The sequence below is a fragment of the Puma concolor genome, chromosome B1 (assembly GCF_028749965.1).
Source record: "Puma concolor isolate L17-30 chromosome B1, mPumCon1.1.hap2, whole genome shotgun sequence".
Taxonomy (NCBI): Eukaryota; Metazoa; Chordata; class Mammalia; order Carnivora; family Felidae; genus Puma; species Puma concolor.
Genome location: NC_141670.1, coordinates 75,265,376 through 75,277,751, shown reverse-complemented (window position 1 = coordinate 75,277,751; position 12,376 = coordinate 75,265,376). Strand labels below are relative to the sequence as shown.

The 12,376-nt window shown below is 47.4% G+C and overlaps 1 protein-coding gene across 4 annotated transcripts in view; it reads left to right on the top strand.

The window, feature by feature from the left end:
* The first annotated feature begins 489 nt into the window (after positions 1-489).
* The window catches only part of FHDC1 (FH2 domain containing 1), a 43,050-nt gene continuing 31,163 nt past the window's right edge, over positions 490-12,376 (top strand). Inside the window, exons 1-2 of one of the 4 annotated variants that reach the window (XM_086704088.1) lie at positions 490-625; positions 7,267-7,889. In XM_086704088.1, coding sequence (XP_086560214.1) covers positions 7,404-7,889 — 486 coding nt within the window. In that variant the 5' untranslated portion in view covers positions 490-625; positions 7,267-7,403. Of the gene's footprint in view, positions 626-810; positions 1,080-1,210; positions 1,347-2,411; positions 2,856-7,266; positions 7,890-12,376 lie in introns of those variants that run through there. The other 3 variants (XM_086704090.1, XM_086704087.1, XM_086704089.1) reach the window with 3 other exon arrangements.

Sequence of the window (12,376 nt, the reverse complement as noted above, 5' to 3'; positions counted from 1 at the left end):
CTGTTCCTTTGGGATTAATATTATCGTCCTGAGCATGGGGATTTCCCTTTTATTACATTCCCACTCCTTAAGATTTTCTGTGGGCTTGGTTGGACCTACCCCTCACGTGTAGTATAAGCCTGTTCAATGACTGATATATGGGCTCTTGCCTGGCATGGAATTTGTTTTTTGTTTTGCTTTGTTTTTGCCCTAATAGCTTCACTTTTTCCATCCATATGGAGGTCGGGAATTCTGTCGTGGGAGTTCAGGGGTTGAAGACCAGGGTGGAGAGTCAGAAGTCATGAGGCACCAGAGGCTGGCAAGGCTGTGCGGTCTGTTATCTGGGATCACAAAGTCAGAGGTAAGGATGACTTCATCCTCACACAGGGCACCTCCCCACCTGATTTCCGATGGGCCGGACTTGCCCAGGATCTTTTGACTATGTTTCTCACTGGCTGGAGTCACAAGTTACTTTGGAAAAAAAAAAAAAAGCGATTAAACTGTCCCGGGTTTCTTCCTGTGAGGAGTCTTTCCCAGACAGCGTCCGTTCAGGCGATCTGGCTTGCACTGGACTTTGCTTTGCTTAAGTATAGCTGAAAGATTCCTGTTACCATCATCACTGAGGAGATTATATAGATATAAAAAGGTAACAAACCTACAGACTCTACGGAAGAGCTGACCTTTGGGTAGCTCCGGCTCAACCGGGATTCGGTTTTAAGGGCTGCGACAGTTCACCCAAATGCTGTCTTGTGCTCCAGGGAGAAACAAGCACGGGGGCAGAGGGTGGACTGGCGCGCGCGCGCGCGTGTGTCTGTGTGTGTGTGTGCGCGCGCGCGCGTGGAGTGTGTGCGTGCAGGAGAGTGCGTGTGCGCAGGGGGTGCCGGGGAGGTTGCGGCAGAGGCTGCTTTGTGGAAAGCATTTGCGGGCTCAGAAGCGGCTTGGCACCTCCCCTTGCTGGTTACTCGAGGACACCCGACTCTTCTTCACACTCCGTACTTGTCGGTTTCTCGCCGCCCCTACTTCCCTCCGGGGCTTTCGGGTGCGGGGAGCAGCGTGCGGGGTGGCGGCTTCCAGGCCCCCAGGGCCCCGCGTAGGTGAAGGTGAGCACCGCAGCGCCGACGGTGGCGCTCGGAGGGTGGGAGGAGGGAAGGGGCCGAGCAGGAAAGGGCGTGTTGCGCTTTGCGGCTGGCGCTGGGAGCAGCCCGGACTGCGGCATTGTTACCTGAGGCAGCGCCTGAGCCCCGCCCCGCGCCGCCCTGCCCCCTCGCGGTCCCGGGCCGCCCCGGCTGCAGAGACCCGGGAAGAAGCGTTGGTGCTGGAGACAGCGGTGGGGAGCGAGGAGCGCGCGCGCGGAGAGCCGGCCGCCGGTGAGTGGGAGCCGGACGGCCGAGGCAGGGGTGACCGCTGCTCGGGGGCATCGGGTCTCAGACACTTCCCGATTCTGTAGGGCCAAGGTGGAGGATCAACCAGGACCCGGGGCTGCGGCGCCAAGTCTCGGCTGCCTTCGAGCCTCAGTGGGAAGGCTGGGGAGGTTTGCGCTTCCTCCACACCCACCCGAGTGACTTTGGTGCTTGCGCTAGAGGACAGCGATCGGCCTCTTGAGGATAAGACGGGCTGGCCTGGACCCGCGTCTAGAGAACGAGCTAGGTCACGGGCCGCCTCCGGGTTGGACCTGGCTAATTTAGTTTCAGCTGCTAAGACTTTTGGATAAACTGTGCCCCCCCGCTTGATCCCCGCCGGGTCCTAGAGCGCGCAACCGGCCAGCGGGGAGCCACGACTTGGCCCTCCGGACAGTGGGTGCGGGGTTGGCGAGGACCGCGTCCGGGTGATGCGGACTGAGGACAAGACGGCTCTTGCACTTGCACACTTGTCCTGGCCGTGCGAAGTTCAGGTTACAAACTGCGCCCTGAGCTTTGAAGTTTGGGGAGGAAGCGGGTGGGCTGGTGAGTCAGCTCCAGCCGCTGCGGTGCCCCTAGCTCGAGGACCGCGGGCTCTCGGTTTAATCCTCTGACCAAACACCAGGAGTCTCTCCTCTACATTTTTTCCGTCGTCTCTTCCCGGCTCCCATCTGGTGATTTGCAGTGCGGCCGCCAGGGCTTTCTACCCTGCGCCCGGGATCCGGACCCCGGACGTGGGGGAGGTGTCACCGCAAAGGTTCGAGGACTGGGTGGAGCTCGCGTTTGCGAACCAGGAGACCCCCCCCCCCCCCGACCCCCGCCGCCGGCTTTGCTTCAAACACTGAGACACCTCCCCTAGTTAGCCTCCCCACCCCTCCTGGCTTTCTGGAGCTTTGTGCAGCTGCCGGGTGGAGGGGCGGGTACCCTGGGATCGGCGCGGGGCCGGGGGGCGGACCCTAAAGCCCGGGCCCTCCAGGCGAGGGGGCGGGGACGAGAGACCCCCCCCTCCCCCTCCCCCTCCCCCTTGCACGCCCCGGCCAGCCGGCCTCTGGGGCCGCGGGAGCGGCGAGCTGGTGCGGCGGCGCCTCCAGTCGCTTCTGCCCGAAGACCGGCGAACGCTCGGCGCTCCCGGGAGGAGGAGGGTCCAGCCCTTCCCCGGCGTCGACCCTTTCGGCCCCGCTGGTTCCCACACGGCCGGCACTTGCGTCTCCCTGGAGCGCGCCCTCGCCCCGCCGCAGGGGTCGCCGGCGAGCTTGCGCGGCCGTGTGGGAGTCTATCTCCGCGGCGCACCGGCGCCCGCTCCCCCACCGCCGCTCCTGCAGCGGTCCAGATAAAGACGCCGCCCGGGGCTCGTGCGCGGCCGCGGGACCTCCCTCCCGCGTCCCTCCTGCGGCCGCTGGCGCCTCAACGCGCTCCCCAGGGATTCGGCGGACGCGGCGCCCCCAGAGCCTTCCGTGCAGCCGAGCCGGGGCCGTTTTGGTGAGTGGCTGGGGCGGGACGCAGGACTCGGGGCTGGGGGCGGAAGGACTCGGTGGACCGCTCGGCGGTGCAGAGACATGGAAAACTGTGTGTCTAGACCTCGCGAAAGAAATCGTGCCCCCGGTGTCCCCCACGCCGAATTTCTTGAGGACCCGGCAGTGTTCAAACATCTGTTTGCACAGAAATTGCCCCTACTGTTCGGCCGTCTGTGACCCCCCTCTACTGACCCATAGTTGTCTTCCTGGAATGAGTGGCGAGCGCTTCCTTCCCTCCCTCTCTCATGAGCATCTTTGGCGCTCGTTTGCTTTTTTTCTTGGTTTTGGGACGTTGAGAGAAATTGAAAAAGCACATTCGAACAACAAGCGTTCTTTCTCTGCTCTGAGGGTGTTGCGCTCAGGGGCATCTGTGAAGTGTTTATGTTGTGCTGCAGATTAAACACGCTGACTGCAAACAGTCTTGGGTTCTTTCACTGCAGGCTGGAGTGCCAAGGTGAAGGGTTGGATGTTGCCAGCTCTGATTTGACTGCGTGGTTGACATTCTGTGTTTAATAATCAAGAAAGGTTTTGAAAGATAGGTGGTCGGGGAGTGAGAGCAAAAATTCCGTATTTTAGAATCGCTCATACTCTCCCTACCCTTTCTTCTTCCCCAGATTAAATAGGGCTGAGTGTTCGGCTTCTCTCCAAACCTGGCCTACTCTGCCCCGTTTGTCATCAGAAGGGTGTGGGCCAGCCCTTCCTGCTCCCACCTCATCTGTGACACAAGTCAGGAATGAAGGGGAAAGGTTTCCTGGAGGGTTTTCCTTGGCTGGTTTACTTTTGATTATTGTTGACCTAGAGGGTGAGTGAGGTGCTGAGCAATAGGGCCCCACTAACCCTCTTTGAGGAGAACCCTGAGCTCTGAACTGACTTTCAGGAACATGTTTTCCTCCTAAATATGCTGTGAAATGAAATGTACATTTTCTCTCTTCTTCCCTCCCACTCACTCCCTTTAAGAGAACACCAAGAGCAAAGCAATGCTTGCTGTTGGGCCAGAGGGCTTCGTTGAAGACCCTTATGAACATTCACATTCTAAGACGTTTTGCTTTCTGATCAGCTAAAGACATGGTCCCAGAATCCCCCTATTGAAAATTCACATGGCTAAAAGATGCTCCACGGAGCTACCGCCTCCCTTGAGGGTCCATCACTCAGGCACATCCCTGATGGGTCATGATTAGCACTCAGGGGACTTGAAGAGTTATCTTCAGAGCCTTACAGTGACAGCCCTACATTTTACTCAGGGCTGGGCATTTGTCAGCCTTAGCAGTTGCCCTCCCTGCTGCTGAGGTCCCCAACCTGTAGGTGACATGTTAAATACAAACCTGTCTCTATCTGCCCTGGAGAGATCGATGGGACACTTGACACTTTCCAGACAGAGCCAAGGCTAATTCCATTGTCCCTGTTGGCAATTGGCAGCTGTGAGAAACAGCAGTGGGTTTAAGGCTCCCGCAATACCTGTGTTCTAGCATATTTGGAGAGCATGTGTTTGCATCTTTACTGTGGACAGTACCCTAGTAAATCAAATGTTCTTTGTGTATCCTCTGTTTTACTGCCTGATGAGACTGTGGAAACGGTTAGAATGTCTGTCTGTACTTTTTTTCCAATGTCTCTTTGACATTGGAAATCCCAGCCAAAGGGAAAGCCCTATCAAAGCCCTATTGAAGCCAGTAGTAAAAGCATTAGCATCTAAGCTAATCATTGCTGGAGAATTTATTCATTAGAAGCTGTTGGGGGCCTAGGATCCTTATTTGTTACCCTGGGAAAAAATTAGCCAGACAGCATACCAGCAACAGTGTTGTAAATTTTATTTTGTTCTTTTAACTTTTGAAAATAGCATTCTTTCTCAAGATGGGGCAGTGGTTAGAATTATGCCAATGCATGACTAACACCTGTCACTTTTTACTTTGATAAGCTTTTATCTGGTAGTTCTGTGCAATGCGCAAGACTCAGAAAGACTTGCATCCTTCAGAGCTTTAGTGTTAGCAAGCAGTGCTGGTGCAGGACCAAGTGTATGGTCTTTCTCACTCTTAGTATCTGTATTTGCTGTGTGAGGTTTAACGGTATATCTGTATGTATACTTACGCAGCACTGAGTGAGTTATTGCTTTCTAGGATGGAGACTTTTTAAGGTGATCACCTATTCTTGAGTAATCTATAATCGAGTCAGCATATCTGCAGTTGGAGGTGAATTGGAGGATTAGCAGCTCTTTAATACATGAGATATTTTATGTACAGAAGTATTTGAAAATATGTAAGGATAAACTGCCAAGATTACCTGTACAGTCTTGAAAACAGAAGAGTTCAAATATAACTATAAACTGTAATTGACAATGAGTCATTTGCTTAAGGGGTGCCAACTATGAAAACAGCCTAGTTATGCCCCTAATGATAATTATGAAAACTCCTTTTAAAAGCCAGTTGCATCTCAAGTGAGCTGTAAGTTGGCTTGGGTAAATAATTTCAGTTTTACTTTCTAAAAAATTATCTAGTGATGATGGCTACACAACGCTTTGAAAGTGCTTAATGTCACTGATGTACACTTATAAATGGTTAAAACGGCATTTAAAAAATGCAATTAGTAGCTGGCAGTGCCATCTTTTACCCATATATAGTTTTCAAAAGTTAAGTATTCAAATGTTTTATAAAAACATTTGTTCTTGTAATTTAGAGATGATACATAATCACTGAATATTGAAAAAGGACAAACCTAGTAACTTAGAAAGCAAAGAATGGGACTACTAAAGGTATTTTTCTAGCAGCCAGAAGTAACTTAGCATTTTATCTATTAAACCCAATACATATTTTGAAGAAAATGTGTGAAAGTAAAGAGAAATCATATGGACATATGATACTGGTTATTGTTAATACTAGCTAACTATGGTACCCAGGCATCTTGGTACATGTAGTAGCTCATTTATTCTTATGCAAACCAATGAAACAGTATATCTTTATATTATAAACGAGGATACTGAGATGTAGATCAAATAACCTTGGGTTGCTCAGTCAAACAAATAGCAGAACTGAGATCTGAGGGGGAAAAATCTATTCTGAACTCTCCACTCTTATTCCCAAGGCAATGCTGCCTCTTGTACATGGTTCTGTGTAAAGTATCTGAAATATTTGAATTAGTGCTATCAGACAGATCACTCCTACGTAATCCAGTGTCGTTTGACCAATGTGTGTCTGTAAGTGTGAGCTCTGACAATGATGTTGTAAAAGGATAATTACACTCAGAAGGCCAGTCTAAAAAAGCCTTTCCCTGTGGCCCTTTATGACCTGGAGGAAACGGTCCTTTTTACATGCCCACATAGTTGGGGTGCTCACTTCATGAGGGTCCCTACATCCTCAGTGAACCAGTCCTCATCTCTGAAGAAATGTAGTTGTTTTGACCTCTGTTTTCATATCAGGTCCATAACAACTCAATACCAAAAACAAACATTTAAAGGTCCATAAAAACACAAGCTACTAAAATTAGTCAGTGACTGTGGATTAGGGGTAGACATGGCAGGTATGATACGGACAGCATATCCTCGTGTGTATATGTCTTCTTTGCTAGTAATGTCACAGAAGAAGCAGAAGAGGTTGGCAAGAAGTTCTGATTGTTTCCTAAGAGTGGCTTAATTAGAATCTGAAATGAGAACATTGGAAGCAATGGGAGAGGTCATGTAATGGATCCCAACCTCCTAATTTTACAAATGACAAAACTGAAGTCTAGTGAGGCGAGGTGATTTGTCTAAAATGTAAGCAGTGCTGCTTGATTTAGGGCCACAACCTTTAATCTTTACATTTAGTGTTTTTTTCCTCTATTTGTGGGGAAGCCCCATCACCAAGTGGAGCAGGGACTTGGTGGCCCTGACTCCGGGGGAATGAGTTTGGTCACTATTTTATCATCTCCAGATGCCCTGCCTATTACATGCAAGGCAAAGTATGCTCTTTGACCAAGTGATTGGTAGGGGACATGTCCATACTGGTGAAAGGCAGGATCATACACTAATACCTAATGCTTCAGCCATTTGGGTAATTTCCCTAGGGGTTGGGTATCCATTGCCCAAAGAAAATGAGCCAGTTAGTGAGCAAGTAGTTTATTCATAAAGTGACCAGTACTTGCTGAACCTATAGTGAGCAGGTTCCCAATAAATATGTCTTTGATTGATTAATGGAAGGTTCCCAAGTTGATTTGTTGCTTCTGCTTTGGCAGCATTTCCAGGAGGTAAAATTTGTTTGGTTCACATTTAGAAAAGTATTAGTCCCTTTTAATGCTCTTTTGGATGATTGTAATACCCAGCCACTCGACGAGGACTGGCACTAGGCTCTGGAGGGAAGAGCTAGTATTCACAGGTTTTCCTGTACTGATTTAAAGTTGTTTTATCTTTGTAGGTTTGGAAGATGACACACAACACAGTTGCCTTTTTCTCTGGCAGCAGACTAGCGGGTGAAAAAGCATGACACAAGTTTGATGTTTGTGTCTGCTTCCCCAAGGTCAAGAAATTATCTCCTTAGAAGGCAACAGTACTATGCATGTTATGAATTGTGTCTCCTTGGTCAGCGATAAAGAAAATGGGAATGTCGCCTCGGCAGCTGGATTCATGATCGGGCAAACCCCCCCACCCCCACCACCTCCACCCCCTCCACCTCCACCATGTCCATACTCAGGAGAGGGTTTTCTGCCCTCTCCCCCTCCTCCACCCCCTCCTCCACTCCCCGGGGTGCCTCCAGTCCCACCTCCTCCTCCAGGACTACCCCCGGCTTCTCACATGAACGGCTACAGCCACCTGGGTAAGAAAAAGCGGATGAGAAACTTTTTTTGGAAAACCATTCCGGAGGAGCAAGTTCGTGGCAAAACCAACATCTGGACTTTGGCGGCCAGGCAGCAGCATCACTACCAGATCGATACAAAGACCATCGAGGAGCTCTTTGGGCAGCAAGAAGACACCACCAAACCTTCTCTTTCTAGGAGAGGAGGAACTTTAAACTCATCCTTCAGAGACCCTAAGGAAGAGGTAAGAACGGATCCAGGAGGGATGATCCTCCGCATGCTGCATTGTTTTGTGTTTGGAACGCTGTGTACATTTCAGAACTTGCTAAATCACTCGCAAATACGATAATGCAAGCGAATGTGCTCTGGAAATGTAGAAAGGGCCTTATGCGATGAGCTTGAGCTGACTAGCAAAAAAGTGTAAGAAGCATGCATGCCACATCCTCCCAGACATCCCGGTGGAGTATGACCTCACGCTGAGAACATGCTATCTGGGGCCATCGTCCTTTGGCCTCTCAGCACTGCCCTGTCTCCAACACATCTGCTGTGGTTTCCCCTGGTGGGGCAGTTCTGCTCAAGTCCATATTAGTAGTCTCTGTCGGAACAAAAACTGGAGTTCCTGAATTCAGTTAACTAAGATTAACAGGAACTTTCTGAGACAAAATGCCTTTTGTTAAATACACCGTTAACTACTCTACATCCTTAAGATTTTACCCCTATTGCAATAAAAACGATGCCTCTAGTTTTCCTTCCCTAAGTGTTGTGAGTTAGTCTTGAATTAAACTATGGCTCTGAATTAAACTATGGGCACTGTGGAATAGAAATTTCCAGAAAGCTCAGTGCATAAAGCTAGTTTTTAGATGGGTTTTCTAGGAAACATATTTCCAGTGAACAATAAATGTCTTATACTGAGAATAAAGCTAGCAGGTTATAAGAAGTTCACCGAAAGCACGGCTTCAGAACTATTGATTACCATACATATATATTATAGAAAGTGAATTAAAAATTGCATTTGAAAGTATTGTTTAGAAACAAAGTAAATTGAGAAACCTCCTCCACTTGCTAGCAGGAGTCATGAGGAAACCAGAGATTGAAAGGAAAGAATGTTGCCCACCGAAAAGAAAAAAGGGGGGGGGCAACAAATGTATTGTTTTTATTTGTTTTATTTATTTATTTATTTGTTTGTTTATTTATTTATTTAATGTTTGTTTGCTTTTGAGAGAGACAGAGTGTGAGAAGGGGAGGGACAGAGAAGGAGGGAGACACGGATTCGGAAGCAGGCTCCAGGCCTAGGACCTGAGCTCTAGGCACAAAGCCCGATGTGGGGTTTGAATCTATAAGCCAGCCATGAGATCATGACCCGAGCCGAAGTCGGACGCTTAACTGACTGAGCCCCCCAGGTGCCCCCAAATGTATGATTTTTAAAATCTGTTCTACAGGAACAGAAGAAATAGGTCAAAGACGGAGTGGATCAGGTAAGAGAGTAGGCAGGGCTCTGGGATGGAGTCGCATCTCTCTGCATGATTGAATTCCTGAGTTGACAGTCTTGACCTCTTTTCTCTGTGTGTCTCAGGAGCGGATGAATTTCTTCTCTCCACGAATTCACTTGGGGGTCCTTGAACTTGGTGGTATGGTCCTCTGTTGAAATAGCCAAGAGTCGATTAATCATAAAATGTGGAAATGCTGGGATTGGAATTGAGTGTGTAAAGTAAATTTGACAGGAAGTCTTCAGGACTGTCCCTAGCGCCCTCCCCTGCTGAGCATAGACTTTCCCTGCTTCTTCCCTTTATGTGAAGCCCTTTTATTTCTTAGCGTATCCTTTCAGTATTGGAAAGAGCAAGAAGTCACTTCCTTAGTACCCTGGCCTTTGCCCCAGCTTCCAGCAGAGACTTCTTATTGTACAGTGGGGCATTTCTCACCATTGTTTCCTAGTTCTCTTTACTGAATGCCAGTGACTGTGAAGGAGAGAGCGGGTGGGCACATGTGGAAGTGGAGCACATGTCTCAGGATACCACCTCTAACAGACGGAAGGGGGTCTAGCTCACCAGGTTCCTGGGAAGGCACCTCCCAGGTTGGAATGGGTGGCATCCTTTATAAATTGGAGACCTTTATTTTGCCAAATGATGGTTTGAGGGACTTCAAGGAACTTGCAGCTTTATGTCTGCAAACTCAAGAGGGGTTAAGAACCACTTAGGGAGGGAAACAGCAGGGAGTATGGCATCTTTTCTGAACTACAGCAGGAGCAGAAATGTCAATCTCTAGGCCGCATCTAAAATTCAGGAATAAAAAGTCTTTCCCCTCATCCCCCTCCACCCCCTCACCCTAGATGCATTTTTACTTTTTTTTTTTTTGCTTTCACTTAGAAAATAACTAAAATTAAATAATAATGATTATTGTTAAAATTATTTTTAATTGTGATAAAATACATATTAACCATTTAACCATTTAAAAATTTTTTTTAGTGTTTTATTTATTTTTGAGAGAGAGAGAGAGTACAAGCAGGGGAGGGGCAGAGAGAGAGGCAGACACAGAATCCGAAGCAGACTCCAGGCTCTGAGCTGTCAGCACAGAACCCGACACGGGTCTTGAACCCATGAACCGTGAGATGATAACCTGAGCTGAAGTCGGACGCTTAACCGACTGAGCCACCCAGGCGTCCCCATCTTAACCATTTTTATTTTATTTTATTTATTTTTTTTTTTAAATTTTTTAACGTTTATTTATTTTTGAGACAGAGAGAGACACAGCATGAACAGGGGAGGGGCAGAAAGAGAGGGAGACACAGAATCGGAAGCAGGCTCCAGGCTCTGAGCCATCAGCCCAGAGCCCGACGCGGGGCTCGAACTCGCGGACCGCGAGATCGTGACCTGAGCTGAAGTCCGACGCTTAACCGACTGAGCCACCCAGGTGCCCCCATCTTAACCGTTTTTAAATGGAATCATGTGGTATTTGTCTTTTGGTAACAGTTTACTTTGCATAATGTCCTTAAGGCTCCTCCATGTTCCAGTATGTGTCAGAATTTTAAGGCTGAATGATATTCCATTGTACGTAGATACCGCGTTTTGTTTATCTGGTCATCCATCGATGGCTATTTGGGTTGCTCCACCTTTTGGCTCTTGTGAATGTGCTGCTATGAACATGGGTGTGCAAGTATTTTTACTTTTAATACTTGTAGGTCCTAAGCTGAGAGTCGCTAGAAAGAAAAATTAAATCACCATGACTGTGTAGTCATAAGATAATATAACTCTCCAACTCTTTAGTACTCAATAGGATAAGTAGTTAGGTAGAAGGATTTAAGTGTATTAGGTAATACTGTCATATAACAGAGGGTTATCCAGAATTATTCTCAATTTTTCATGCTATCTCCAACATGGCTAGAAGTATATATACTTTTTAAAATTTTCAGTAAAAGACTACAGTACATGCTATTTTCTTCCCCCATTAGATTTTCTTCTAAAGAAATTACAACTCAGCAGTTTTAGTTTCCACAAGGCCCGATAATAAATCTTCCGATTTACCTGGTAGTAAGTGGAGCCCAGGGTTAAACGTAATAGTTGTCACCACCTGTCTGTGTGGAATGGACAATACCCTGAACAGCAGGCTTGGCAGAGGGACCCATCCTGAGCCTGGAAACATGGCATCCCAACCCGCCACTACACAGGCCATAATTCTGGAGGTTCAGACATGCCAGAGATCAGATAATGTCCCCTTGAAATATGTGAAATAACCTCCTACGGAAGTGGCCTGCCATTATGTGATTGACTGCTACTTCAAAGGGCGCATAAAGCATTACAAATAAGTTCCATTATACTCCAAAGAAAGAAGTTGCTAGAAGATAAGGAAGAGCTGGGTTCAGGAATGGCTGGATTTAGGAAGAACAACACTCAAAATAGTAAATGAAAACATTTAGTACGTGGAGGAGGAGGTTATGAAATATTGCTATCCTTGTATCTCTGTTACCTATAAATTAACTTCAGGAAGCTACAAATGTTAGAGTAATAATTAAACTATAATAAAGTAATTAGAAATAACAAAAATATATTACTGGAGATAATAATAACAAGTGTCAGCTCAAGCTCCACCTTCTTTTTGGAGTTCACTGACCTCTTCCCTGAGGTGTTCCCTGTCCATCTGTTACTGTGGCTCCCCAGCCCCCTCACAGTCTCACTCACACTGGTTAGTTGGGTCTGTACCTGCCTCCCTCTAGAATATGAAATGCTTTTAAGGGAAGGGACCGTCTTGGCCAAGTGGTATCTTCCAAAGGAAATTAAAGGTAACTGAGCTGGCAGAACTGAACCAAGGATGCAAAGGGAGTGGAGTATTTGTCCATATGATACATCAGAATTGGGACTGACAAAGAAAACACAAGATGAATGAAGCCCGAGGATGTAATACAGTGACTACAGTTGATAACATTGTGTTGTATAACTGAAATTTGCTAAGAGAGTGGAACTTAAATGCCTTTCTCCAAAGAAGAGAAAAAAGAGATAAATATGGGAGGTGATAGATGGGGGAGTCCTTCTACCGTGTTTACATATATCATTATAAGCATGATGCACACTTTAAATATCTTACAATTTTATTTGTCAAGTATACGTCAATAAAGTGAAATAAAAAAAGAAAAGAAGATACAAATGTTGGAACACAATATGATGTCTGTAGTAATATTTACATTTAAAAAAAATTTTTTTATGTTTATTTGTAAGAGAGAGGGAGGGAGGGAGGGACAGA